Raw genomic sequence first — 25,833 nt, forward strand, 5'->3', positions numbered from 1 at the left:
CCACACTCCTCATGGGGTGGAACAACATGCTTTGAAACCTACCAGCCTTCCTCACCCACTAATGGTTTATGAGAGAGATGTGGCTTCCCTCAGAGTGCTGGATATGATTCAGCAGCTGGCAGGCAAAACCAGCTTTTAATAAGGAGAATATCTTGGTAAAAGTGCACTGCTTGAAATCCTGAAGGACTCAGCCATGACCAAGTGCAGCTGGTGCCCAGCCCTCTCCTCCCATCTCCACCAGAGCCCAGGCAAGGCTTTGCAAAGCTCTTTGCAAAGCTTCAGCTGGGGTACAGCAACAGGTTTCTGCTTCTGTCCTTGCAAGGCCACAGCTGGAACTTCTCCTGGCTCCAAGGTGCCAAGGGCTGTGGCTGCCATGAGATTCCCAAACTGCTCTGCTGCCAATGGGGTCCCTGCAGTCCCACTCCCACCTGGCCCCACTGAGTCATTCCACTGAAACTCCTGCCAAAGAGGCAGAAAATTCACCATTTCTACCCTGCTGAGGGCCAGGTAGTTCCTCCATGGCTGTGCACATGACACTGGTTCATTTTGGAGATAAGCTGGACCCACTTACACAGAGGAAAATGAGTTTAAGGGTCTGCAAGGTGAAATACTTTTCCCAACATGTTTGCCTGGGGAGATGCAAGGATTAAAGCTGAGGATGGCGGGAAGTTACAATACAGAAAAGGTGAATAAAAATCATTTTTTACCATTTGGGAATGGTTTGAATGTCAGAGTCAGGTTTTAAATGAGTGTTTTAAAGAGGGTAACTTGGCAGGGGGAGATTCCTCCATTTCCCTCAAATTAGCACAGATAAAATTGAGGTGAGAGGTGGAGACTGAATTGCCACTGCATTTGAGATGAGGAATTGTGCCGGTGAATGAGCTGCCAACACAGCTGGAACCTTGGGAGTGAACTAGCCACCTCCAGGGCTGTGAAATGTCACCCCAAACCTGGAGCAGTACAACCCTGGTCTACAGCTGGGGACAGATGATGTGACCATGGCTGCCAGGGAGTGACCACAGTTTGTGCTTTGTGAATGAGAAGAGAGAAGAGGAGCTCACACTGTCTAAATGACTGATGTGCCAACAGTGTCTGCTCAAGTCCAGAGACAAGCCAGCTCCCAGCCACCACCCTGACCTTCCTTGTCACCTCTGCACTGTCACCTGGACATGCAACACAGCTGCTGCCTGTCTGGTTCTTGCTTGCTGCAGGCCCTGCATCACAGCCAAGGTGATCCAGAGCTGTATCAGCCCCAGCACCAGCAGGAATATCAGAGCTCCCTCAGCTACACTCAAGTTTGGCTGTGATTTGTCACCCTTCTACCCAGCCCTTGGAGTTAGCTCTGACAGACCTCATCTTGCTTAAACACTGGTGGAGCAAAGCATGGGATGATACACACTCTTATGGGAAAGCTGAGAGCCTTCAGCCTTTTTTTGGGTCAAGATCTGCCTCAGAGACATCTGGGATGATGTCAGACCATCTGGGCACCTTTTAGGAGGAATCTGACATTTCTTTCACAGTCCCTTGCTTGTCTGGGGAGCAGGGCGAGGGTGAGGCCTGGCTACCCTGAGAGCTGTGCAGCTCACAAGAACACAATTCGTGGTTGTTAGGAGTTGTGGCACTGCCAAACATTGGCCCTGCTGGGCAGCAAGGGGAGAATTCAAGCACCTCATTAAAATGCATATCCCAAGCCCACGTATTCACACTTTCCATTGCCTTAGGAGCACTTCTAAGTGTTTCATCCAGCCACCCTCGCAACAGCTGGGCAGCAGGACTTCATCATCAGTGACACAGCCTCTCCCAGCTCAGCCAGCACCAGGAAACTGCTTGGGCTCAGGATCAGCCAGTCCAAGAGCACTGCTAGCAGGGAGGAAAGCATTCCCAACCACTGCCTTTGGAAAACAGGACCCACTGACAGGAGGAGATGCACAAGAGCAGCCTGCAGAGAGCAGACCTGGGGCCATCTGCATCCATGTGCTGAAAAAACTCACAACTAGAAGGCAAAATTTAAGCACTGTTTGTCCTTCCAGATCCCTTGTGAGAAAGCAAATTTGACAAGAAAGGAGCTAAGGCACAAGATGTAAGCTCAGAGGGAATTAGGAAGCCATAGCTCTGTCCAGGAATGTGTCTGAGAGTGCAGCAATGCAGGGAAGTGCTCAGAAATGAGATCTCCTACAGCAAAAAAGAGAAAAGTACAAGTGAATATATTGTTTGGCAAAAGATTGCAAGGAAATACAGGGAGAAAAACCAAAAGAGCTCCTTCTTCCCCTGCAGTATCCTGTGCTTTGGTTCTTCTTTTTCCCTTTCCAAACATGCAGAGGCAGCTGATATAAAGGTCCAGAGCTGGGTTTTTCAAACAGCAACAGCCAAAGCTCATCAATGTCCCCATGGTCTGTCAGAAGGATTAATTAGTACTGTGACTTAAGGAAAGGCTAGCATCAAAGTCACACCTGAAATGGTGCAAGCATGGCCAGACAAGTGCTGCCCAAACCCTGGTTTGGTTTGGGTCCAGAGGCAAGGGGAACGCAGTGGGAGCACCACTGCCACATTACAGGGAGCAGCTGAGACTCAGAGAGAGCAAAGGTTTAGGCAGTGCTGTTCCTGCTGAGGTTGGAAGCCACATGATGTGAGTTTTGCTTTCCTCTGTGTTCCAGTGTCCTTTCTGCCCACATAATGCTGGTCACATGTCACCTGCCAGCAACAGGGACTTCTGTACCAAAACCAGGGGTTAACCCCGAAGTGTATCCTTGGATTGTTTTACCTTCCTGCATCCCACTCTCAGAGAGGACAATTGGCCCTTTCTGCCTCCACAGGGAATGTCCTGCAGCTGAGGAACTGCAACTGCCCCTCTCCCTGTCAATGTATCTTTGTGCTTTCTTCCTGGCAGACAAGAACGGCGTAACCAGGGAAAACTCCTTCGCAATTCTGGACAAGAAGCATTTTGTTCAGTACTGACACAGGCCTGTGATGGGAGGGAGTTTGAATATGGAGTTCTGCACAATAAAGGTCTGTCTCCAGTCCATGGTCCAGTCTCCTCCTCCTGAGCATCCCAGATCCTTTGCTGGTCACTTGAACATTGCTGACTCCCTATATGGCCTTAAAAAAAATTGTTTTGTTGTTTCCCAGGCTGAAACACAACCATCCTTCAGAACAAATGTTTGTTCCTATTGCCTTTTCTGACAAAGGTTTTCCACTTAGCATTGAGTAAAATACTTAGCTCCACATCCATCTAGGACACTTAAGCACTGAATTTTTGCTCAGTAGATGATAAAACTGTCTTCAAGGATGCAATCAGCTGGGATAACTCAGTTGTCTAGTAAGCATGGTGAGGATAAATACATGAAAAACTAATCTGATGATCAAAAGCTGATCTGATTTCTCAGGAACTGGAGTTCCATGGGTTCAGATGCTCAGTCTTTGCAATCTCACAGCAGCACTGAGGATGTGAATAAATGCCAGTGTGAAGATTTAAGGAGGCAAGTTCTAATCAGCACCAAGCACTTGAAGCCCTTATCCTAGAGGAGAATGGATTACAGTTGGAGCAGTGAACAATTCTGTACAGTAAATAAGGCAAAGGGAAAAGCTTAAGGGCTGTCCCACAGTGCTACACTGAAATAACCCCACTGGGAACAACGGGGCTGCATGGGCACACAGCCAGACTGACACAGCAATGTCTGAAGGCCACATTCTTCTCTTGTGCTTAGCTCATTTTAACTGGAATCAGATCACATAACATGCCCATCAGACAGTCAAACCCCCACACTGTCAGCATGACAAAACATTTCCATGAAGACAGCAGCAAAAAGGTCAGCACCAAGGGAAAAATGCCCCATGCCCTCCATGCAGAGCTTGACATCTCTCCCTCTGCCCATCCTCAGAAGACAGAGTTCATCTCAGGGCACAGAAACTGTTCCAATAATTGGGTACTGTCATTATCTGTCACAAAGATCAGCCCCAACACAATGCTGGGAAGAGCTGACATGCCCAAAAGCTGCCCACAACACATCCCCTTAATTTCAGCAATCAACTACTGCGTTACAGAGCAGGAATTGAGCTGAGACACAGCTCAGCATGCTCTTAATACTGATTACAGCCATCCTTCATCATGCAGCCACTCTCACAGAGTGGGTGTCCCAGCAGCCAGAAGCCTGCCAGGTTTGGAGCTTTCTAACCCCTACTCAGAACATCCCATCCATGGGTGTGACCTGCTAGGAGAGATGTGCTGCTCCTCCCTTGGGACTTCCCCATTTTCATTTCTTTTTACAGAACATGCAGTAGGGACTTTACAAGAGGGTGCTAGTGACAGGACAAGAGGGAGTGGATTTAAACGAAAAGAGGAAAGATTTAGGTTGGATATTGGGACGAAATTCCCTGTGAAGGAAATTCTCTGTGGTGAGGCCCTAGCACAGGTTGCCCAGAGAAGCTGTGGCTGCCCCATCCCTGGAAGTGTCCAAAGTCAGGCTGGACAGGGCTTGGAGCAACCTGGGACAGTGGAAGGTGTCCCTGCATATGGCAGGGGGCTGGGACAGGATGCTCTAAGTCCTTTTCAATCCACACCACTCTGGGATTCTCTGATCTCCAGTGAGTGAGGGATGGTGGCAATGGTTTGTTGGTTGAAGGAAAGACCCAGTACTTTTGCTCAGGGTTAGCATTAAGCAATGCAAGAGCATTAAATAGTTCCTTAAAAAAGCAAATTTGCCAGTTTTCCCACCTAAGAGTGTGCCACAGGGCCCTCAGAGGCCTCCAACACCTGCCCCCTCCAATTTTCACCATTTCCAAATCCTCAGCATCCCCAGCTGCAGGATCCCCACTCCCTCATGTACATTTTTGCCTCCAGCCCCCAACCCAGGATAGTGGAAGGTGTCCCTGCATATGGCAGGGGGCTGGGACTGGATGCTCTTTAAGTCCTTTCCAATCCACACCATTCTGGGATTCTCTGATCTCCAGTGAGTGAGGGATGGTGGCAATGGTTTGTTGGTTGAAGGAAAGACCCAGTACTTTTGCTCAGGGTTAGCATTAAGCAATGCAAGAGCATTAAATAGTTCCTTAAAAAGGCAAATTTGCCAGTTTTCCCACCTAAGAGTGTGCCACAGGGCCCTCAGAGGCCTCCAACACCTGCCCCCTCCAATTTTCACCATTTCCAAATCCTCAGCATCCCCAGCTGCACCCCTCACAGGCCTCCAACACCTGCTCCCATCCAATTTTTTCACCATTTCCAAATCCTCAGCATCCCCAGCTGCAGGATCCCCACTCCCTCATGTACATTTTTGCCTCCAGCCCTTCCCCTGTCCATTTCCATCCTAAGTCACTGCCTCATGCAGGAGAAGAAGCCAATTCTTCACCCAAAACTCTGCAGAGGAGAGAGCAGATGTTTTGAAGATTATGTCACTGCATCAGGGGTAACTATGCAAGAAAAAGCTCTCTCCTCATGACACATCATATCCCTCATTCCTAAGGGACCTCAGATTACATGATGTGGATCTCAGAGCTGCCTGTGAGCACTGTTTGATGACAGTAATACAACCTGGAAGAGCTCAGTCTAGCAGGATTCCACAAGAGGTGCCACAAGCACTTCTGAGCTTCAGCTGCTCTCCACAGCCAGAAGCAAATGGTCCCAGTTGAGTAACTCTGGGACACACCCTGATTTAGGGTGAAGGGGTATTTGCTTGGAAACAGCAGTGTTGCTGCAAACAATGCTAATCTAATAACTTCAGTCTGGACAAGGGTCTGGTGTCTTTTAGGCTTGGGGGATCTTTGTACAGCCATGATCCAGACATGGGTTTGCCAGCTAAAGAGACAAGACTCTGCAAACAGACAAGCACAGGCAAGGAAAATAACCTACCTAAATTCACATAACAGATCCATGATGAAAACACATGTAGAAGCCAGGTCTGGCTTCCAGGTGCTGCTCCAGCAGCTGGGAAAAAAAAAAACCCTTAATTCCAGCTTGGAAAGGACTACTAAAGAAAGATCTTTCACTTCAAGCTTCCAGGTGTTGCTCCAGCAGCTGGGAAAAAAAAACCTTTAATTCCAGCTTGGAAAGGACTACTAAAGAAAGATCTTTCACTTCACTGACTTTTATGCATTTGCCAGAGACTTGAGGATACCAAAAGGCTTTAATGGCTCTGCCCAGCCCCAGCTGGGGCCTCCACCCACTCTCCTGCCCATTTAAGCACCAGCCTGGGCCTTCATCCCAGTCTCAAACCAAGAGCTGTGCTGTCTGTAGCTCTGCTACATAAACCTCAATGACCCCAATCCATGGAAAGACTTCCCAGCCTCGTTTAGCCATTTCCATTTCACTGCAGCTTTGTCTGGTGGTCACTGGGCTGTGTCTGCACATCAGCAGCACCTGTTTCCAGTTCATCCTTTGATGAACTCAGTGATGGTCCAATTGAAACATTTGGGAGAGCTCTCAGGGTGTTCATGAGTTTTCAGTTCAAGCCTCAGCAGCATTCCCATGCAAACTCTGCCCTCACCTTTGCCTCCTATTTACTCCAAACTCAATTAAAGCACTTGCACTTTATAGGTGGTCTGGGATCTTCCTGGGAAATTTTGTCTCTACCTCTACTGCCTCAGCATGAAGGAAAATTGGCTGTTAGTCCTAAGACCAGAGGCAGATGTTCTGTGTCCTGGACACTCAAGAGCATGTTGTTCTGAAGGCTGTTTCTCTGTATGACCCCATCATTATTTAGTAGTTGTAGGGCTAGGCAGATTATTTTGGTTTGTGACAAATACTTGCATTTCTCTTGGAAGACAAGTTTTATTTTCTTTGAGCAAATAAAATCTGCATAGATCTGATGTCTTATTTACTGTAGTATTCCTTATATCCCAAATTCACACCTCCAGAGAGGACTGAGATGACACTGCTGTGGTGTAGCTGAGCAGGAGGCAGCTGCATGGGGCTGCTGGTGCTGCAGACAGCTCTGGGGTTCTTTCTTTCCGGCAGCAATGGAAAACCTGACAAAATTTCCCTTGTCACAGTAGCTTTGAACACTCTGGAGGCTGTAATTAGAATTACCATTTTTTCCAAAGTTCCCTGGCAATTTAAGGTTGTTCTCCTGGGCAGCAGCTGTTACTTGGACTAACAGACAACAGGCTCACAGCCAGGTCTGCACCAACCAGCAGAAGTCAGAGGAGTTTGGAAGGAGAACATTGAAGGATTGTCTGCTCCTTCACCACCCTGAAACTCCTCGGGGGTGTTGATGCTGAGGCACAGAGGGTTGGGTTGGGCACACAGGGCCCCCACATGGGCTCCAGCAGCATGGGTGACTCAAGGGTACCAACAGTGTCCCTTGGATAGGCACAGGCAAATGAACTGGAGCCCTTGCAAATGCCCAGCAGGTCCCAGTTTCAGCTGGGTTCCTCCTGGAGCAATTAACCTCAGAGAAAATTACAGTCTGGCACGCCACCATTGACAAGTTGCCAGGCTTGTGGTGAAGCCAACTGCTTAACTGAGTGTGTGGCATTTATTGCCTGTGGGAAAGGTAAGGTGAAACTAATCTGTGGTTGAAACAACTCTATTTTACATCTGCAAAATACCTGCAAACTCATTCTCTTGTGGACATACAGCTTGGAAGGTTCTTGTTCTCCTTTCTCACCATGTTCACTGAAGCTGGGTGCAATGATGGCAATCAAAAAATGATGAACTTATAACTGGCCCCTTTTTCTCCTGGTTATACCAATGTAAAGCTGCTATATCCCCTTCTCCCTAGCCAAAGGTACCATAAAATCAGCAGGGCAGACTGCTCAAAGGGCAAATCATTTTGCTTCCCAGTAAATCCTGCAGATATAACCTCTTCCCCAGGCTCTCCTGGCTGTTAAAAGCAACTATTCCACACAGAACTTGCTGTCTCTTTGCACACGAAGGAACAAAGTTCATGGGGATTTTCCTTGCCAGTGGAACAGCAGTAATGATGTGCAAAGCCTTGAGCACATGAATATTTTTTCCTCATCATGCTCAAGAATTTTCTATTCACAAACTTCATCTCCCTGCCAGTGCTAGAAGGAGACTGCAGCAAAGGCTCAGAACCTCAGTGGAGTTTGACTGCTGCAACATATCTGAGTCTGCTGGACACCACCAGAGCTCAGAGGCTGTGAAAACTGAGGAGAAATATCTTCCCCTCAAAGCTAATACATCTCTTAGTGATGTGAGGGGAATGTTTCAAGAGTCCTGATCAGAGAACCAAAGAGCTGTTAAAGCTGGAAAAGACTTCTAAGGTCATCAAGCCAAATTAACACAGCACCACTGTGTTCACCACTAAACCATGTCTCCAAGTGCCATATCCACATGCTTTTTGAACACCTCCAAGGATTTGATTGAAGCTGATCAACCAGTCTCACTCTATGTGCTTGCAACTGGACATTTGTTGCTTCAAAGACTGAGATATCTTAGGAAAAAGGGGATAGCACCAACAGATAAAAAATCATGTTGGAAAAGGAAGACCTTGGGAGAGGAAAAGATAAATGACACAGGTGGGTTGTAGGAACTGCAGGATGCATGAAATCCTGGCCCCACTTGAGTCTCTTTGCCATTTACATTGTAAAGGCAGGTGACTGAAGAGTTCAAAATCTCCTCCAGTTGCCACAGAAAAAGGTGCACAGCTGATGTTTCCCATCCTTGCTTACACAATCCTAAAAACTGTCCTTTGCCACAGTCACTGCAGCTGACCCACAGGAGCACTCTTTACAATTGCTGACTGTATTTTTAGCTGACCTTGCACATGACCCAGTAGAGAGAAATGAGGAAAGACATTCCCATGGGATTCCCAAGCTCTCTTCACAGCACCACAGATCACCACAGCTGTGACAGTCCAAGAGAAAAGACAAGAAGGAGACATTTCCTCTGCTCAGATGTATCCTGCCACCAGGGAATCTGTTTTTAATTTAATAAGCATCTCAATGACATCAACAACTGGTAAAAAGGACACTGAGCAGTCATGGCTGTAACTGATCACACTTTCCTAGAGAACCAAGAGAGGTTTATTTTTCAGCCAGTGCTAGATTTTGGTCTTTTCTTGATCAATCTGTGTGGGGGGTTTTATGATTTTGATCTTAACTCCATAAACTTGTATTTTTTGGAGCAGCTGGAATCAAAGGAAGATAAGTGCTTCCATCCCATAGCACTCATCCATAATGTACCAGTGGTTCTCCATAAAAAGAATATACTGAGATAACAGACAAAAACTTGTGTGTGGATTTTTTGTTTGGGTTTTTTATTTTTGTTGAAGTTGGGATTGAAAGTACTTGAGATAGTATTTCATGTTCAGACTTAGGTGCTTATTATTTTTTGTTAGTGTAATAGCTTCACAGCTATGAGTTTTGTAGTCTTTTATTAGTAAGGCACAAAATGGCTAACTATCTCTTGTTACAAGGTCTTTTAAGACTAAACTATCTAATTAAGAAATTATACTCACATTAGTTTTTTTTAAATTTAATAACTGATTCTTTGATGCTCGTAATGCGGACTTCTCTGCTTAATTACAAAATACTACTTAAACTCATGAAGAAGGAAGAAGAAGGTGAAGAAGAATAATTTGCCCCTGCTTTAAAGCTTCATCTTGCTTTATATTTTTTACTATATTCTAAAACTTGTAACTTTAAGTTTTCTACCCTGTGATGTTATACACTTCTAACTAACCACATACTAGTAATTTTAGTGCTATTAATCAATTATGGAAGTCTTCTCTCAGGTTAAATGTAGTGCTGTCTTGTGAGTCTGTGCCTTTCAGTACAGAAAGTTTAAAATTCTCAGCATCTAGGATTCCAACAGTTGGGTACAGCCTCAACAAAGGTTCTGGGTAGACACTTCTCTCACTTCAGGTTCAAGAGGAACCTCTCTGTAGCTAATTTGCCTGAGATCCATTGTGTTTAGCAGCACAAACTTCCCAGGATATGAATTAAACCTTTAGGGGTTAATGGCTGTGTTGTTTTAATAGGTGTAATGAAAAGAAACTCTGACACTCAGGAGGAGAATAAAAGCTTTCATAGTGCAAAGTTAATCTGCTGGCTACTTGTGCAGCTCACTAAAGCACCAAAGCCCTTTGGAGTTTTAATCTCCCTGGTTCAGCACTTGGTCACTGGCTGTCTGCTTCCAGCCTGGGGCAGGACTGGGGGCATTTGTGCCAGAACTGTTTATTCTGAGAGGCAGGGTGGTTGTTTTTCAGCAGGATAACTGAAAGCCAAGAGGCAGGCTCTGTCCAAGGGGTTTTTTACAGATTCAGAGGCATCTTGATTTGAGACCTCATTCAAGACAGGACTAGGATTGCTTGTTAACAACTCTCTTATGAGTCACCTTCTTCCCCAGTTATTATGAAAGATAATTTGGATCCAGAGAATCCATATTCCACTTATATTTGATGTGCCATTCAGCTTGGTATGGTGGCTCACATTAAGGTTTGTGTCCTTGAAAAATGTTGGAGATTTGTTCTGAAAGACTCAGATTCACAAAAAGGACAAAATTACTTCTCTTTCAGCAGACCCTCTTGAGTTATCCTTCACTAAGTGTTTTTCCAAGGTAATTTAAAGGCAGCAGTGTCTTCTCTGTGCTGTTAGACTGGATGCACGAGTCTGCTGAATGCACTGCTGGGAATTCTGCCTGATCTGCCTCTCCTCAAACTGCTCAGAACAGAACCACCCCGGACACTCCTAACACAAGTCTGCTGAATGCACTTTGCTGGGAATTCTGCCTCATCTGCTTCTTCTCAAACTGCTCAGAACAGAACCACCCCGGACACTCCTATGCTCAATTTGGGCAGCACTGACCTTTACAGAGTGATGAATCCTTCTACATTCCTTGTTCCCACCCCATTCCCACTGACATGATCATTTTTCTCATTGCAGGTAAATCACCTCACCTCGAGGTGTCTGCAGAGCCACCTCTCACCTCAGACACAGCAAGCATTTTGCAGGAGAGAAAGGGTGAGACAAATCTGAAGCAAGCTTCGCCACCCCAGAGCCGAGCAGCCCAGAACAGGCAGGAGGAGCTCACCTGCTTCAGCTTGGTGCCCACCATGGAAGCACTGCTGTCCAGCACGAACACCACGTTCTTTGGCAGGGGAGGAAGGTCTGTGGGGGCAAAGTAGTGCACAAAATACCCGTTGAGGATCTGTGGAAGAGAAAGGGAGTCAGGAATCAAAGGCAGATCGTGATGCAATGCTCTACACATGTCATTGTGGGGTATTTGGATATTTGGGTGCTTTTGTGGCTGTGTCTACACTGCAGGGTATGAAATATCTGGGTGCTTTTGTGGCTGTGTCTACACTGCAGGGTATGAATACTCCTTGGAATCCCTCTTAATTCTGTTCCCAGATACCCTTGGGATCCTCCCTTAATTCACTTTATCCAGACTGGATGAGCCAACTGAAGCTCTCCACGTCTCCTTCAGCCATTAACATCAGGGTTTCCTTGCAAATGCAGCAAGGATGTAACATATGTGCCCACAGATCAGAACCACAACATTCCCTTGAAAAACTGGCGCTCCTTGGAATCCCTCTTAATCCTGTTCCCAGATACCCTTGGGATCCCCCCTTAATTCAGTTTATCCAGACTGGATGAGCCAACTGGAGCTCTCCATGTCTCCTTCAATTGTTAACATCAGGGTTTTCGGATGCAAGGATGTAACACATGTGCCCACAGATCAGAACCACAACATTCCCTTGAAAAACTGGCCTTGTATCCAGATATGTACAGCCAGTATATTGAGAAACTGAAAAGCAGACACAAAAAAGAAGCTCAGTGAAGTTGAGGTTTAAGTCCATCTAATTGACTGGTTTTATTTTGGATAGTTCTTACAAGACGGAGGAGTAGCCTTCACTTGGAAAGCATTTTCTAGGAATTTGGAGCAGGCAAAACAATTAAACCATCTCCGATACAGTTAATAAAACATAAAAGATGAATCATGTGTACAGTACCTGAACATCCCCAACACTCAGCTCCCTGTTGACATCATATCTAATTATGAAGTCTCCCAAAATTCCATTTCGGGCGATCCTGGTTTGCTCAACAACACTGGGGTTGAATGTAACCTTAGCCAAGGTTTTGGTGTGCCCAATGACAGTAGAGGGAGGAGGAGACACATCGCCTGTTGAGATAAAACCACAATATCACAGGTTTTTGCCATTGCCTTACAGATGTCAAAGCACAGCACAAGTGGTGTTGCCATGGAGTCAAGTCAGCCAGCAGAGTGACTTACTGGCACTGAAGATTCAGCTCTCCAGTGATGAAAAAAGAGATATAAAAAAAATCATTAACCCATCTCCTCAAACTTTAAACTGAAACCCATCTTGCAATGCTCTCAGGAATATAAATGTTTATAGAAAATTCCTGTATTCAGTTCTGTTTGGCCAAATACACAACCTCAGACATGCACACGCTGTTCATTCCAGCCAGCTCTAGACATCCAGGACACAGATCCTACACCTGAGATCCTGACAGTCGGTGCAGGTATGGTTCATCTGACCTGTCTGAACATTTCTTCCAGGATTAGATGAATCACACTGTAGATTTTTCCTTATTGATTATAAGGAATTCTTGAGGTGGCATGTTCAGACATGCTGCAGGCATGTGGGGTGGGATTGATCTGAGTGACTGATCCCTTGATCTGACAAGTATCTTATGTGTAATGTCTACATTTTAACAAGTTCCCTTAGCTGCCTTTATGTTCAGCAAAAGTTATCATTATAACTTTATTATAACAATCATGAAATTGCATATCACTGCAATTTCAGTCTAATTCAGACAAAATCCAACACTGCCACTGCAGTCACACAAATTGCAGATTTAACTAAGATGTAACTCATCCTAGACTCTGAAAATCCTTCCTGCATCAATAAAGAGGGATGTGCATGCAAGAGGACACCTCAGATAAAGACAATTATTTAGATCTATTGACCCTGCAGGAAACTCTCCTTGTATTGCTCTCTGTGCTCATTCTCTAAAAGTTGAGGGATGTGGAAGTTCCCTGTTGCCTCTCTATATAAACAAAATCCCACCTTATCCTCTTTTGGTTTGCCAGCTGTTTCCCTCTCAACTCCATTGGGACCCTTACATGAGATAGATTTGGCCCCTGAACTCCTCCAGATTTTGAGGGCTTTCACCCTTTCCTAACTGACTCTTGAAAACACAAAAATATATATTGTCAACTGAAGTTGTTCTTGGGTGCTTTAGCTCTCACAGTGATTACTCCAACATTCCTTTGAGGCACAGAAGTTCTATTATGTCTGGTCCTGAGACAGAATTGGTAGGAATCAGCTGCTTAATTATACTGTGAAGGGAAATCTCAAATTTTTTTCCAAAAATGCCCAAAAAACCTGAGTTATGACAGGGAGATTAGGGATGGGAGAGGTCCAGTTTCAGTTTTGGTGTACACAATGCAAATACCTACATATAAGTTTATTTTCTAGATTCCACTATACAAGTGGAGATCAGGTCAAAAGTGTCAGAGATTAGGTTATGATACATCTGTCCAGACAGACATCTGCTTTAGGGTAATTTTAACTAAGAATAAATTAACTATAGTGATCCAAATGACAAGGTGCAGGCAGTCTGGGAAAGCTCAATTCCAGGGGGTCCCAAAAAACAGTTTATGTAATGGGCAGTGGCACTTCACCTTTGTAAAGAGCTTTGAGCAGCATTAGGGAAAGTCACTGTGACATCTGTGAGCAGCAATGAACACAACCTCACATCCAGACCCCACAGTGATTTACAAAACCAGAAATATGTGATTATGTCCATTTAACAAGTAGGAAAACAGAGGCATGGGGTGGTTACCTAACTTACTTGACATCCCACAGGTGGAAGTCCACAGAAATGCCAGGATTAGGGTCCTTGTGTGTTTATGAAATGATTAGCCAAATCTGTAACTTTTACTCTGAAGTGCCATGTACAATCTAGGTTCCTCTAGGCAAAGGAATGAGAGTAAGATTCATAAATCAGTAGCACTCTAGGATGTTACTCCAGGATGATTTTGCTTTATTTTCACAGCTGTCCTGTGAGTGCATTTGAAATGACAGGGCACAAGACTGTTCTCCTGAGATAGGGAAAGGTTTTATCACAGGCCCAGTTTTACACAAGCAAATTATAGTTAGAGGACTGTGAAACAAACTCATCAGCAAAAGCCTTGCCCAAAGAGACTGAATGATAGAGATCACTCAATTTCAGTAAAATCAAGAACTGACTCTGCATCACAGCTTCTCTGTGAGAGCTCCTGTCCATTCATCCTGATGGAAACAGAGAGGGAGGTCCCAGCCAATACACTGAAATCACATAAGGATACTAGTTTTGTATCTTAGAGGGGGCTTATAAAATGATTACCCAGAGCTTTGACATTTTTTCTAAAATCCACGTACAGTTCAGATTTCTCCTGGCAAAGAAAAGTTATAAATCAACATCACAATAAGATTTTACCTCATTCTTGATCTGTTTTTTATTTTTATAGCTGCCCTTTGATCTGATGAATCAGCAGAAACAATATGTTTTTAATACAAAATGCATCAGATTTGCTTGTATCTGCCTTCTTGAATTTTCCATCTGTCTTCTATTGCTTCCAGAAATCCCATTTAACTGCCAGTGTGGGAAAAGCCTAAAGTACATAGAAATGGCTTTAAAGTTCATTTATAATTACTGATCTGGGGATTTCACATTAATTCTCCTCAACTGCTGAAAGGAAAGCCTGCTGTGGGTTAGGTTGCCTGGTCATATCACACCAGGGCCAGTGAGAATCAGTCAGAAGCTCCCTCCTTATTCCTCCTGCACATCCCTGTCCGTGGCCTTTGGGCAGCACTTCCATGTTTCTCTGCCACAAATACAGTGATGGGTGATGCCATGCCACAACTGCACGAGCTCCAGTCTTAACATTTCTCTGGACCATTGGAAATCAGCTGATTTAGGCAGCAAGTCCCTGCCTCAGTTTCCCCGCCTGTTAAATGAGCATAATAATACATAACCCATTTTTTAAAGCAATGTGGAATCTAGGTGGATCACATTGCCTCCCTCTATTGCTCCTCAGAAAACTCTCTGGAGGTGATAAATGTCATCCTTTCTGACACAGACAGTGCTTTAGGGATATCTGGAGAGGAAGTTTCCAAGGCTGTCTCAACCATTTTAAGTGACAAAAATTGCTGAGGAATCTCTCCCATCATCTTCATAGCCACTCATCTCCATCCCTGGGACAGAAGTTTAAAACAAAAAAACGGTCTGATAGAAAAGGCCCAAGAATTTTTTTTTTTTTCTGGAATAACAAAAATCAGGTCTGGAAGGTAACTTATCTAATTCATCCCATGTTCCCAGACTGAATCCCTTCCTACTTAGTTTTTTGATATAATCAGGAAACACTCCAGACCTCCAGTAATGGAAACTCAGTGCCTGCACTTGCCAGTCCTTTCCAGAGCTTCACTTTTTTCACTGTTGAACATTTTCAATGTCCAATTTACATTTTTCCTTGTGGATTATAAACCCATGACTTCTTCAGGTTTTTTTGGTTATTGACATGGAAGCCACAGTATCCTTTTCCTTCTTGCAGCAGCCTTTTATATTCTTGAACACAACTCCTATATCTTCCCCCAGGTTTCTTTTTTAGGCAGCACTTGATATCTGGATCACAATTACTCTCCTCTGTTTATTAGCCTTGTTCTTTTAAAACAAGTGGCAGAGGGAGAAAAATCTATGAGATATTTCAGAGTCCAGAGCATGGATGAGCTCCAAATGCTTGGGCTGGTTTGTGCTCACACTGAGGGAGTTATTAGAGCCTTCAGATAAACTTTCCACTAAATTCAGCTGAAGAAGTAAACAGAGCAGGAAAAAGCATTTTCCAGATGCAACTGTTGTCCTCACAAGAGGAACAGTTACACCAAAATTATTCTGGAGTCTGGCAGATTCAGGATTAGAGCAAATGCAAAGTTTGTCCTCTGCTAACATGTGGAAACTTCCAGACAGCTGTTGTAGGAAATAAAAAGCTTTCTGAGACCTTTGACTTCAGAGAGAAACAGTCATCCTCGAGCAGCCTTGTGTCTCCTGCCCAAGCCCACGGCTAGTTCTCATACAGCTACACTGGAGGAACAAAATTAGGGCAACATCCAGGACATCATTCAGAAAGTGGCTCCATTCTGAGGTCACCAGAGAAGGTCAGGATCATTGGCCTCAATGCCTCCTGTTTTGGGGTGTGTATACGACAGAAGATAATGTCTGCACACGCCAAAAGATCATTTTCCAAAACTCACATGCCTAATGCCTTCCTTTGGGAAAAATACAACTCCCAGAGGGAGCCATGTGCACAGGAGTTACTGCAGAAGGAAATATCCTAGAAAGATCTGCCATCACATTGTCTCTGCTCTCTGTTCAGAGGGGACGGACACAGGACTTTCTGAGAGACAAGAAAAGGACATACCCACAAGTCAGACTGGAAGGGACACTGGGATGCTGGTGGCTCAAACACTCAGAGGAAGCTGCCATGGGCAAAGCACCCACCCAGGTGCCAGGAGCAAGCTCAGCCCAGCTCAGGCTGCAGCTGGTGTTGGACCAGATAAGGAAAGAGGTGAACCCTGGGAGGTGGAAACTTTGTCCTTATCAAGTGAACTCAGTTGTGATAACTCCCCTGCCCCAGGCAGTGCTCAACATTCACACAGAGCCTGAAGGTGTTCACTCTGCTGGTGGGACATAATTGACAACAGCCTGATTTATCAGGCAGCTGTGTCATCTGAGAAGGTGTAAAAGACTCCCCAGTTGTCCCATGATTCACAACATTCCATCATTCAGGTGTCCTTGAGCCACAGCATTCCAACAACCATTACAAGCTCCCCACCCCTGGGCAGGTACCTGGGCATTCCCATGAACCTGAGAGAATGTGAACCCAATAGATTGCCCATTCTGTGATTCTGTGGGTTTCCCTAGGATTTTCCTCACCACATGATGGATGTAGCCTGTGATCACCACTTTGACCAATGGACATTGAAATTGCAACAACCAAGTCTCATCACAAGTCTTTCAGGTGGTGAGATCTTTCTACCCTTCTACATTTTCTTAAGTGATATATTTATGGTTCTATATTGTCATAATACTGTAGATAATAAGAACCAAAACATATCTGTTTTTCTGTGCAACCAGGTTGTTGTAAAATAAACCTAAATATGTGTATTTACAAACACTGATGAATCAGTGTCGTTTCAAGAACTTGGGTTACCCTCACCTTTTGGGGTGGGTTGTAACAACCTGAGGGCACAATACATTTTTCTTCCACTACTCTCAAGGTAATTTATTAATACTTATCGAAATCTCATATTTTATTATTAACTGTGAGATAATTTAGACATAGGAAACAGGGGAAGAGAGCTTTAATGACATATTCAACCTCAAACCAGTCAGACAGTACCATTTTCCAATGTTCCAATGTCCAACCAAGTGGTACTGAAGAGTTTTAAGCCCTGGGAATCCAAGAGAGAGGAGATACTTTTTTCTGGTTTACTCCCAGTACACAGACTGTCTGCCAAGCAGCCCCTCTTTAAATACGAGATTCACAATTCACCTGTCTTTCACCTAAAAACTCACAGCCTTCCCTGAAGGTCTCACTGGATGTGCAGATCCCACACCTTTTGGACGTCATGAGCAAGAAGGGAGCAATTAATGGCTCTGATGGTTCATTTTTGGATCCATCTTGAGAGATGACAGTCAGCTGGAATATAGTGGACAGCCACATGGGATGATTCCAGACAGAAAGGGTCTGAAATTGAATTCTGAACACAGATAAAGCACAGGGAATCTGAGCTTCAGTTGCATTACCTGTCCTGCAATGGAACACCTATTTTATATACATTTTACTGGCTAGGGAGGATTACAGAATCCAACAGCTCAGGCCCATTTTTATATGAGCTCTTTGAAATCTGAAGCATGATGCCAAGAATGTCAGTGCTCCCAGATTGCCATTTGGATAGTGACTTACATGAGTTTTCCCTGTTATGTCACTTACATATAGGAATTTCCATCCTGTGCTGGACCAACAGTGTGTCTGCTCTGCTCAGTCTGTCTCTACCCTTGATCAATGCCAGATGTCTTGCAGGAAACCACATGCCAACAATGCACTGTGCTATTCCCTGGTAGGTGAAAAAGGCTTCCTGCCTCTCCTGATGAGGAACAGAGCACATTTATCACCTGGCACGTGGATGTACGACACAGAGACTAATGAGGCTTGACCTGAAGATAGCCCAAGTCACTGAGAGCCTTGATTTCATGTGGTTTGGATGAAATCAGGAGGATCCCACTGCGCAAACAGTTTAACTCCAGTTCATTAGGAACTTTCAGTGGCAGATATATGCAGCTCCACTGATTTTGCTGGCACTGTGTTACCTGGAGTGACTGAGGGTCAATTCCCAAAAGACTCTGCATCCTCCTTCCATCCTTCTTTTTTGGTGTTTTTTGACAACATGCAGCAACCACAGTATGTGGTTGGCTGTTGGTTTATGCCAGAAAGAGTTATATTTACACTGTCTGAACAGTGAGCAAGGATGGTTGGGGTAAGAGCTGATGCTCAGATAGCACTTAATGCTTTGGCAAAATATGGATTTTCCTCTTGGAACTTCCCATGTTCTGAAGTGCAGGATTTCCTATCTTGCTTGGCATGGATGGATGGAAAAAACAATTCACTTAAAATAAACAGTTCCCAGGAGACAGCAGAGGCCAGGGAAGAGCCTGCTCCAGTGCTGAACAAGGCCTGAAGGCCCAGTTCAAAGCTCTTAAAGACAATAGCAAAGAAAAAAGCCCTTTTGAGATTAATGGGATCAGCCCTGTATTCATTAAGCTTCAAAGTCCTCACAGGCTGAGGCACAGATACCACACAGACACAGTCATCCAGAGAATAGAGATCCAGTGCTGCCAGGCCCCACAAATAACCATGAGAACCATGGGTCATAAAATCTCTCCTTACCAGTGAGGGTCCCAGCTGTCAGTTTCTCTGGGTCTGGGTTGAAGGCACTTGAGACAGTAGTTCATGTTTGGACTCAGGTGTTTATTATTTCTTATCAGTAGAACAGTCGCACTACTGTGAGTTTGGTAGCTTTTCATTAGAAGGCACAAAATGGCCAACAATCTCTTGTTACAAGGTCTGTTAAGACTAAACTATCCAATTAGAATTGACACCTGGATTATTTTCCCTTTTAACCCAATAACTGATCCCAAAGAGCTGCAATGTGGACTTTTCTGCCCAATTACAAAATGCCACCCAAACACAAGAAGAAGAAGGAAGAAGAAGCACGAAGAAGAAACCTAGGACAACATTTTGTGCCCTCCATCTTGCTTCTATCCACAACATACTGAAAATCCCAAACCCCAAATTTCTCACCAAGTGATGCACCTACACTACTCTCTATAACCTATTTCACACTTTTGTGGATTCTGGTCTATCTTGAAGTCTAGGAAGCTTTCTGCATGAATGAGACTCAAAGTTGGGGTTCCCCTGGGGGACAGGGCACCCCAGAGCAGACAGGGAATTATTCCCAGTGCCCCAGGCTTCCACACGTACCTTCAGCTTTCCCATTGCCTTTCTGCCTGCTGTTCCGAAGGCTTTCTTCCTAGACTTCAAAGTCAGAGCTCCCCTGGGGGACAGGGCACCCCAGAGCAGACAGAGAAATATTCCCGGTGCCCTGGGCTTTCACACTTACCTTCAGCTTTCCCATTGCCTTTCTGCCTGCTGTTCCGAAGGGGAGGCACCTCCAGGGACACTATTCCTGAGTTCTCCAGGATGTTCACCTCCACCCGGAGCCGCCCCACCAGCTGCTGGGGCCGGATGCTGACGGTGTACTCGTATTTCCCCAGTCTCCTCTGCAGGAGTTCTTCATAATGCAGTATGAACCTGGCCTGCATCTTGCGAGGAATGAAGACAGAGGCCTTGAATGTTTCATAGCCGTTCTCCCTGGAAGGAAAATCCAAAGACAGCTTCACATCCCATACACATCACATGTTACACCCTCCCCCTCCCCCCAAGCAGTTTTGCCTGATCCTGTTTTCTGTAAATAATCAACTGAATCTTCCCACCGAATCTTACTGAACACCTGTTTCATTTTACCATTGAACTTTGTTGCTTTACTGCTTTATATAAATCAAGTATATTCTTGATTCCCTCTTGAGTGAAGTGGATAACTCTGCCCATGACAGCACCCTTATTTTCCTTTCTGTTATTCAGGAAGTAACAGTAATTCTTTCCCCCAGTTGTATATTCTGGAGCATCTTGGAGTTTAAAAAGTTGTGTGACAGGGTTAGAAAAGGCCACACACAATTTTTCATGGCTTGGAGTATAGGAATGACACCAGGCAGTGCAGACAACATTCAGTTTAGTTGCTCCTTCCTATAAATCCATGGATGGGCATGCCAAGGCAGCCAAGATAAAGATGGCAGGAGAGGGCATCACTTCCCAGAACACAGCCAAATGCACAACACTCACCTTCCTTCTGTGGGGCTTGGAGGTTTCTTGTGCCTTTCTTTGTCGTCAGTGCTATTTTTCTTTTCCTTCCCCGTGACCTCTCCATAATAAGTCTTGTTGCCAATGCTCCTGGAGAGATCAGAGGTGTCAGCATGGCCACTCTTCACCCAAATACAGTGACAGGTGTACATTTGCTGCAGGTGCATTCACAGACTTTGATGTGAGAAGAATCTCAGAGTGCTGCTGGTGTCACTCTCCTGAGTCCACCCAAGTCTCTGGGACAGAAGCCAATTCACAAGTTCCCTGGCTGGAAATACCAGCCCAGTACAAAGGCAAAAGTCTCTTATTCTTCCTATTCACTCTAAATGGAAGTATTTCTTAAAGAGTGGGTCCCCTATCCCTTTTGGTCAAGTCTGAAGCTGTGTCCCCAATACCTGTCTGTAGAGAGGATTTGAGCATGATCAAACCAAATATGTTTGAGATCAAGAGTTTAATTTATTGGTCATTTCACTATGAGGTTTCTCTCTATTTGATTAAGCATTCACACCTCTACCAGCCACTGAACCTATCTGCCACCTGGAGTTGACTTCTGCTCCAATGTGGAGAACACGAAATAACAAGAAGATTCTCAGGCATTACAGTCAGTCAGGTGAGATAAATATATCTGCCAGTGTTGCTGAAACTTTCTCTGGAAAGGTCTTTAAGGTCTTGAATAGAGTTTTCTCATTCAAATCAGAGAGAGGAGGAGAAGGAAGTGGTTAAAAGACACACAGAGGGGAAACAGAATAGTTTAGAATAGTTTCCCTCCCTGTTTACACTGAGGATTTGAATTTAGTATCGTGGCATCCATAGACTTGGTCTGTGCATTACTTACTTACATGGTAAAGTTGGAGATGAAAGCTGCAGCTGGGATCTGCATCTCAAACACGGCTTCCCGTGCCTCGGAGCCGCTGTTCACCATGGTGCAGGACACAGTGGTGAAGGCATACCTGGAGATGATCGTGGATCTCACGTGGAACTCAGACATCCGAGGTCTGGTTTCCTATGGGAGTCAAAAAGGTCACCCCTAAACAGACAGCTGGATAACTCACCCCTTCAGGGTTTTAATGGGTTTAAGATTTAATATGGACTAGAAACTCCCATACAATGGGTATTCGACCTCCTGACAACAACAGGCAAGGTGGGCTTGTCCTTAAAATTTCAAGTGACCTCCAAACAGTAAATCAGGAATGTGCCTTTGCTCATGCACAGAGGCCACAGACATTGTCCAGTGCTTGGGAAAGGTTTGAGAGCTGTGCTTATGCAGCCTTTAAGTTGTGAAACACCCTGACAAAATCCATCTGTGTCCTAAACTGAAGCCTTCAGCTCTGACTGTGTGAGAGGATCAGGATTATTCCCTTGTGGCCTGGGAAGAGAAGCCCAAAATATGTCCCCATGGGGTCCAGAACCGTGTCACAGACCCTGCTCTGTGCACTCTGCACAAGAGCAGATGGAAGACTTCTTGAAAGACTGACATCACCATTTGTGAAGAAGCACCTCCAAATCCATCCAGTAGGATCCCTGAGTTATGTAAACAGAGAAACTGCTGTCAATGGAGTCAACTGAGTCCTCCTCTGCCGAGAATCCATTCTGGAAGTCTGATGAAGAGACTTAATAAAAAACATTGACTCTGTGACATCTCAAACAAAATATTTTAAGCTTTTTAGCCCATACTGGACTCCTTCCAGCAGAGAAGCAGCAGAAACAGCAGTGAACGACACATGATGTAGCAATGGAAGCTGAAAGCCAATTTCTGCTTCTTGGGAATGTGTTTTCGTGCACAAGTCCTGAGTTGGAGCATTTCTCCAGACTAATGTGTTTTTTGACAGCAACATCTCCATGGAGCTCAAATGTTTTCTTCCTGGAATACTTCAGTATACTTAACTGTAAGCAGCCCTTGAAAAAGAAAAATCTGTGCATCGACTTACACAATCAAAGACCAAACCCTCAAAAGCAGAAGGGAGATAAAGGGTAAAATACACTGCAAATACAGAGCAACCCCACTAAGCCAAATAGAGTGAGACTCTTCCTATTGAGGTTGGTAAGAACTCACAGCCACGTAAGAGTTGTGAGGACAAGAACAGGCTTTTCAGCTGCATGTCCAGGCTTTCTTTCAGAACAAAAATAATTTTGGCAAACAGCTTAAGAAGGGGAGCAAGTGTTTGTCTGAGTAAGAAACAAGAACATTTCTGCAGTAGCTGATGGCATCAGAACTAACTGAGCATCCAACTAACTGAGCATTCACAAGCTGCTGGGCTAGTGAATTCCAGGAAAATGGAAGAATGAGGATCCACTGGAAACACAGATCTACCAACATAAAGCCCTGCCTGCCTACACTTGCAAGGCTTGGAAAGACTAATAATGTGTCTCAGATGAAGCTGGTCAGGATAGATATCTGTAACTGGGGAATATGTTCTGTGTCCAGGATCCTCACATGGAGCACAATGGCAAGAGATTAGAACTTTCAGGGTAGGATTCACCTCACTGATTTTAGGCAGATGCAATGGATCTGTGGATCTAGGCCAGGACACCTCTGCACAGATCTAATGCACCCTTAGACCACTGCTTAATTAACTGCTGTTAATTAGAAGTAGATCCTGCTGTTCTCAGGATCTTCCCTGATACATAGGCATAGCTTCCCAGTCTCATTATCCTGAAGGTGGAGAAGATGGGGAGTTTTGATTGAAACAGGATTGTAGGAATATTTTCAGATATAATGAAAGACTGATAATGTGTCTCAGATTAACCTAGTTATGATAGATATTTGTAACTGGGGAATGTGTTCTGTGTCCAAGATCCTGCTCAGCTCACATGAAGCACAATGGCAAGAGATTAGAACTTTCAGGGTAGGATTCACCTCACTGATTTTAGGCAGATGCAATGGATCTGTGGATCTAGGCCAGGACACCTCTGCACAGATCTAATGCACCCTTAGACCACTGCTTAATTAACTGCTGTTAATTAGAAGTAGATCCTGCTGTTCTCAGGATCTTCCCTGATACATAGGCATAGCTTCCCAGTCTCACTATCCTGAAGGTGGAGAAGATGGGGAGTTTTGATTGAAACAGGATTGTAGGAATATTTTCAGATATAATGAGCTGATGCGTCATTCAGTTTTCCATGCCACTAATTGTCTGTGGCAAAGCAAGGCACACAGAGGATTTAGTAACAGAAGTTATAGAAAGAATCAGAAATTACAGCAAATTCCTTGGTGTCAGACCTTCTGCATTCACCCCCACGTGGTGCAGTTCATAAATATCTGTGTTTATATGTAGCTGACAGATGATCAGCAAAAGAGGATCAAGCCCTTTGCCTTTCACTTGAGATACAAGTGGCTCTGCAGTGACCTGTCTGACTCTGTGAATGCACTGACAGATTCACAGGAGCTCAGGAAGTCTTTCAAATGTGGCAGAGAGCATGAACTTGCCTTTGTTATGACAACAACAGGAGAATGGTTGTGTTGGGTGAGAAAAAAAACAGTTCTAACCCTGTAACCTGTCACTGGCAGAGACCAACAGCACATGCTTAGAGGAGAGTGCAAAATCAGTCCAACCTGCACTGATACTATCCTGAAATATTCTCAGTTTTCAGTAATTGGTGGCTGAGGGAACTCCAGGGTCAAGGATGTTATTTTTGTAATATATTTGTATTCTATGGATTTCACTTCTATTACTTTGCACAGCTGCATTTTGAATCCATGTAAACTTTTAGCATTCACAACATCCTGCTGCAAGTTCCACAGCTTAAAGGTATTTTATATGCAAAAAAAGTCACTTAGGGTTTTTTTGCTAAATTAACTCCTTGCTGGCTTCAGCTGATCTCTGTTATAGAATCACAGAATGGATTGGGTTGGAAGAGACCTTAAAGCCCATCCAGTTCCAACCCCTGCCACAGGCAGGAACACCTTCCACTAGACCAGGTTGTTCCAAGCCTCATCCAACCTGGCCTGGGACACTTCCAGGAATGGGGAAAATATCTCTATCCCACTGAACAAGCTCCAGTTCTAATATCCTTACAATCTGACAAATAGCAAAAAAAAAACCACAACAAAAATAGATATTCAACATCCCTCCCTCTTCCTGGTGGGAAGTTGGTTGTTGGGAAAATCAAACACTGAATAAGGGCATCACATAGAGCTGAGAATGAAAGAATTAGTTCACCTTCCCATTATTGGGAAGGATCTGCTATTCCCTGTATATAGAAAATATAAATGGTGGGGGCACAGGCCATTTCCAAACAGGTTGCTCGGTCAGGCTGGGCAGGCAGCCTGAGTTCCACTCTGTGATTCCTGTGCTGCATTCCCTGGAGCTCTTGCACAATCTATCAGTGCCTGGTGGTCTGACTTACAGCTGCACAAATGCCTGTTTGCTTTCTGCACTTTCTATTGAGGCCTTGTCTTAGGTTGGAAATGGGGGTGTGTGCTCTATCCCCACCTGTCAGAACTTCAGAAGATAAGAGGCAGCTCAAAGGAAAAAAACTCCAAAAACAAAACAAACCATTTGTTTAATGTTATTATTACCATGACTTATCATCCCTATTAAAAATTAAGTGAGGGAATGCCAAGGCAGCAGATTAGCACACTGCCATGAGGCATGTTGGCTGGATGCTTTGTGGAGGTGTCCTGGTCATGATGATGAACTGGCAGCTGAGATTTTCTCACCAAACAAATTATTTTATGCTCATTTACATGAAATATTTGGAAGAACAGAAAAAGAGCTGAATATATTAAATCCATTCAGTATTTTTGCCTTTATCAGTTACTTTTATCAAAACAAATTGACTGTCTTTCAGATTACAAGTAATAAACTGGTAATAAGCCTGAGAGTTTCTCTCTAGGCTGTGGATTCCAACTTGTCAAAGATGAAGGGGATCAAAAGCTGTTAAGGTGATGGCTGCTCAGTGTGTGAAATGAGTTCCACCAGTTCTCAGTTGGGAAGTCCCCCAGAAAAGCCAGGAAAATAACTGGCCATGAACAGCAATTCTACTGGCTGCCTCTCTACATCTAAATTTTAGCTTTCTGTGCTGGATATTTGTCACCATGATATTTTCTGGAAAAATCCCCTTGCCTAGGATTCTTCTCCTGGGAAGCTGAGAAGCCTCAGAGAAAAAGGAAAACAATATTGTCTCATTTGCTTCTCCTGTGTTTTGCTGCTTTGGAATGTCTTTGGAGATTGTTTACCAAGAGGTGATTGTTTCATTGGTTTCATGTGAATTGTTTTTGACTTACTGGCCAATTACAGCCAAGCTGTGTCAAGTCTCTGGAAAGAGTCATGAGTTTTTCATTATTATCTTTTAGCCTTCTGTAAGTATCCTTTCTGTATTCTTTACAGTATATATTCTGTATAGTTTAGTTTAATATTCTTTAATAAAATATAGTATCATAAAATAATAAA

General features: G+C 44.4%; 1 protein-coding gene across 1 annotated transcript in view; it reads right to left on the reverse strand.

Annotated features, from left to right (window-relative positions):
* The window catches only part of ITIH5 (inter-alpha-trypsin inhibitor heavy chain 5), a 46,384-nt gene that overhangs the window by 17,031 nt on the left and 3,520 nt on the right, over positions 1-25,833 (reverse strand). Inside the window, exons 3-7 of the mRNA XM_039730918.1 lie at positions 21,280-21,443; positions 20,423-20,530; positions 19,644-19,894; positions 11,910-12,079; positions 10,988-11,104 (exon numbers count right to left, since the gene is read on the reverse strand). Coding sequence (XP_039586852.1) covers positions 10,988-11,104; positions 11,910-12,079; positions 19,644-19,894; positions 20,423-20,530; positions 21,280-21,443 — 810 coding nt within the window. The remainder of the gene's footprint in view (positions 1-10,987; positions 11,105-11,909; positions 12,080-19,643; positions 19,895-20,422; positions 20,531-21,279; positions 21,444-25,833) is intronic.

This window comes from Passer montanus, unplaced genomic scaffold (assembly GCF_014805655.1).
Source record: "Passer montanus isolate IOZ18808 unplaced genomic scaffold, ASM1480565v1 scaffold74, whole genome shotgun sequence".
Classification (NCBI taxonomy): Eukaryota; Metazoa; Chordata; class Aves; order Passeriformes; family Passeridae; genus Passer; species Passer montanus.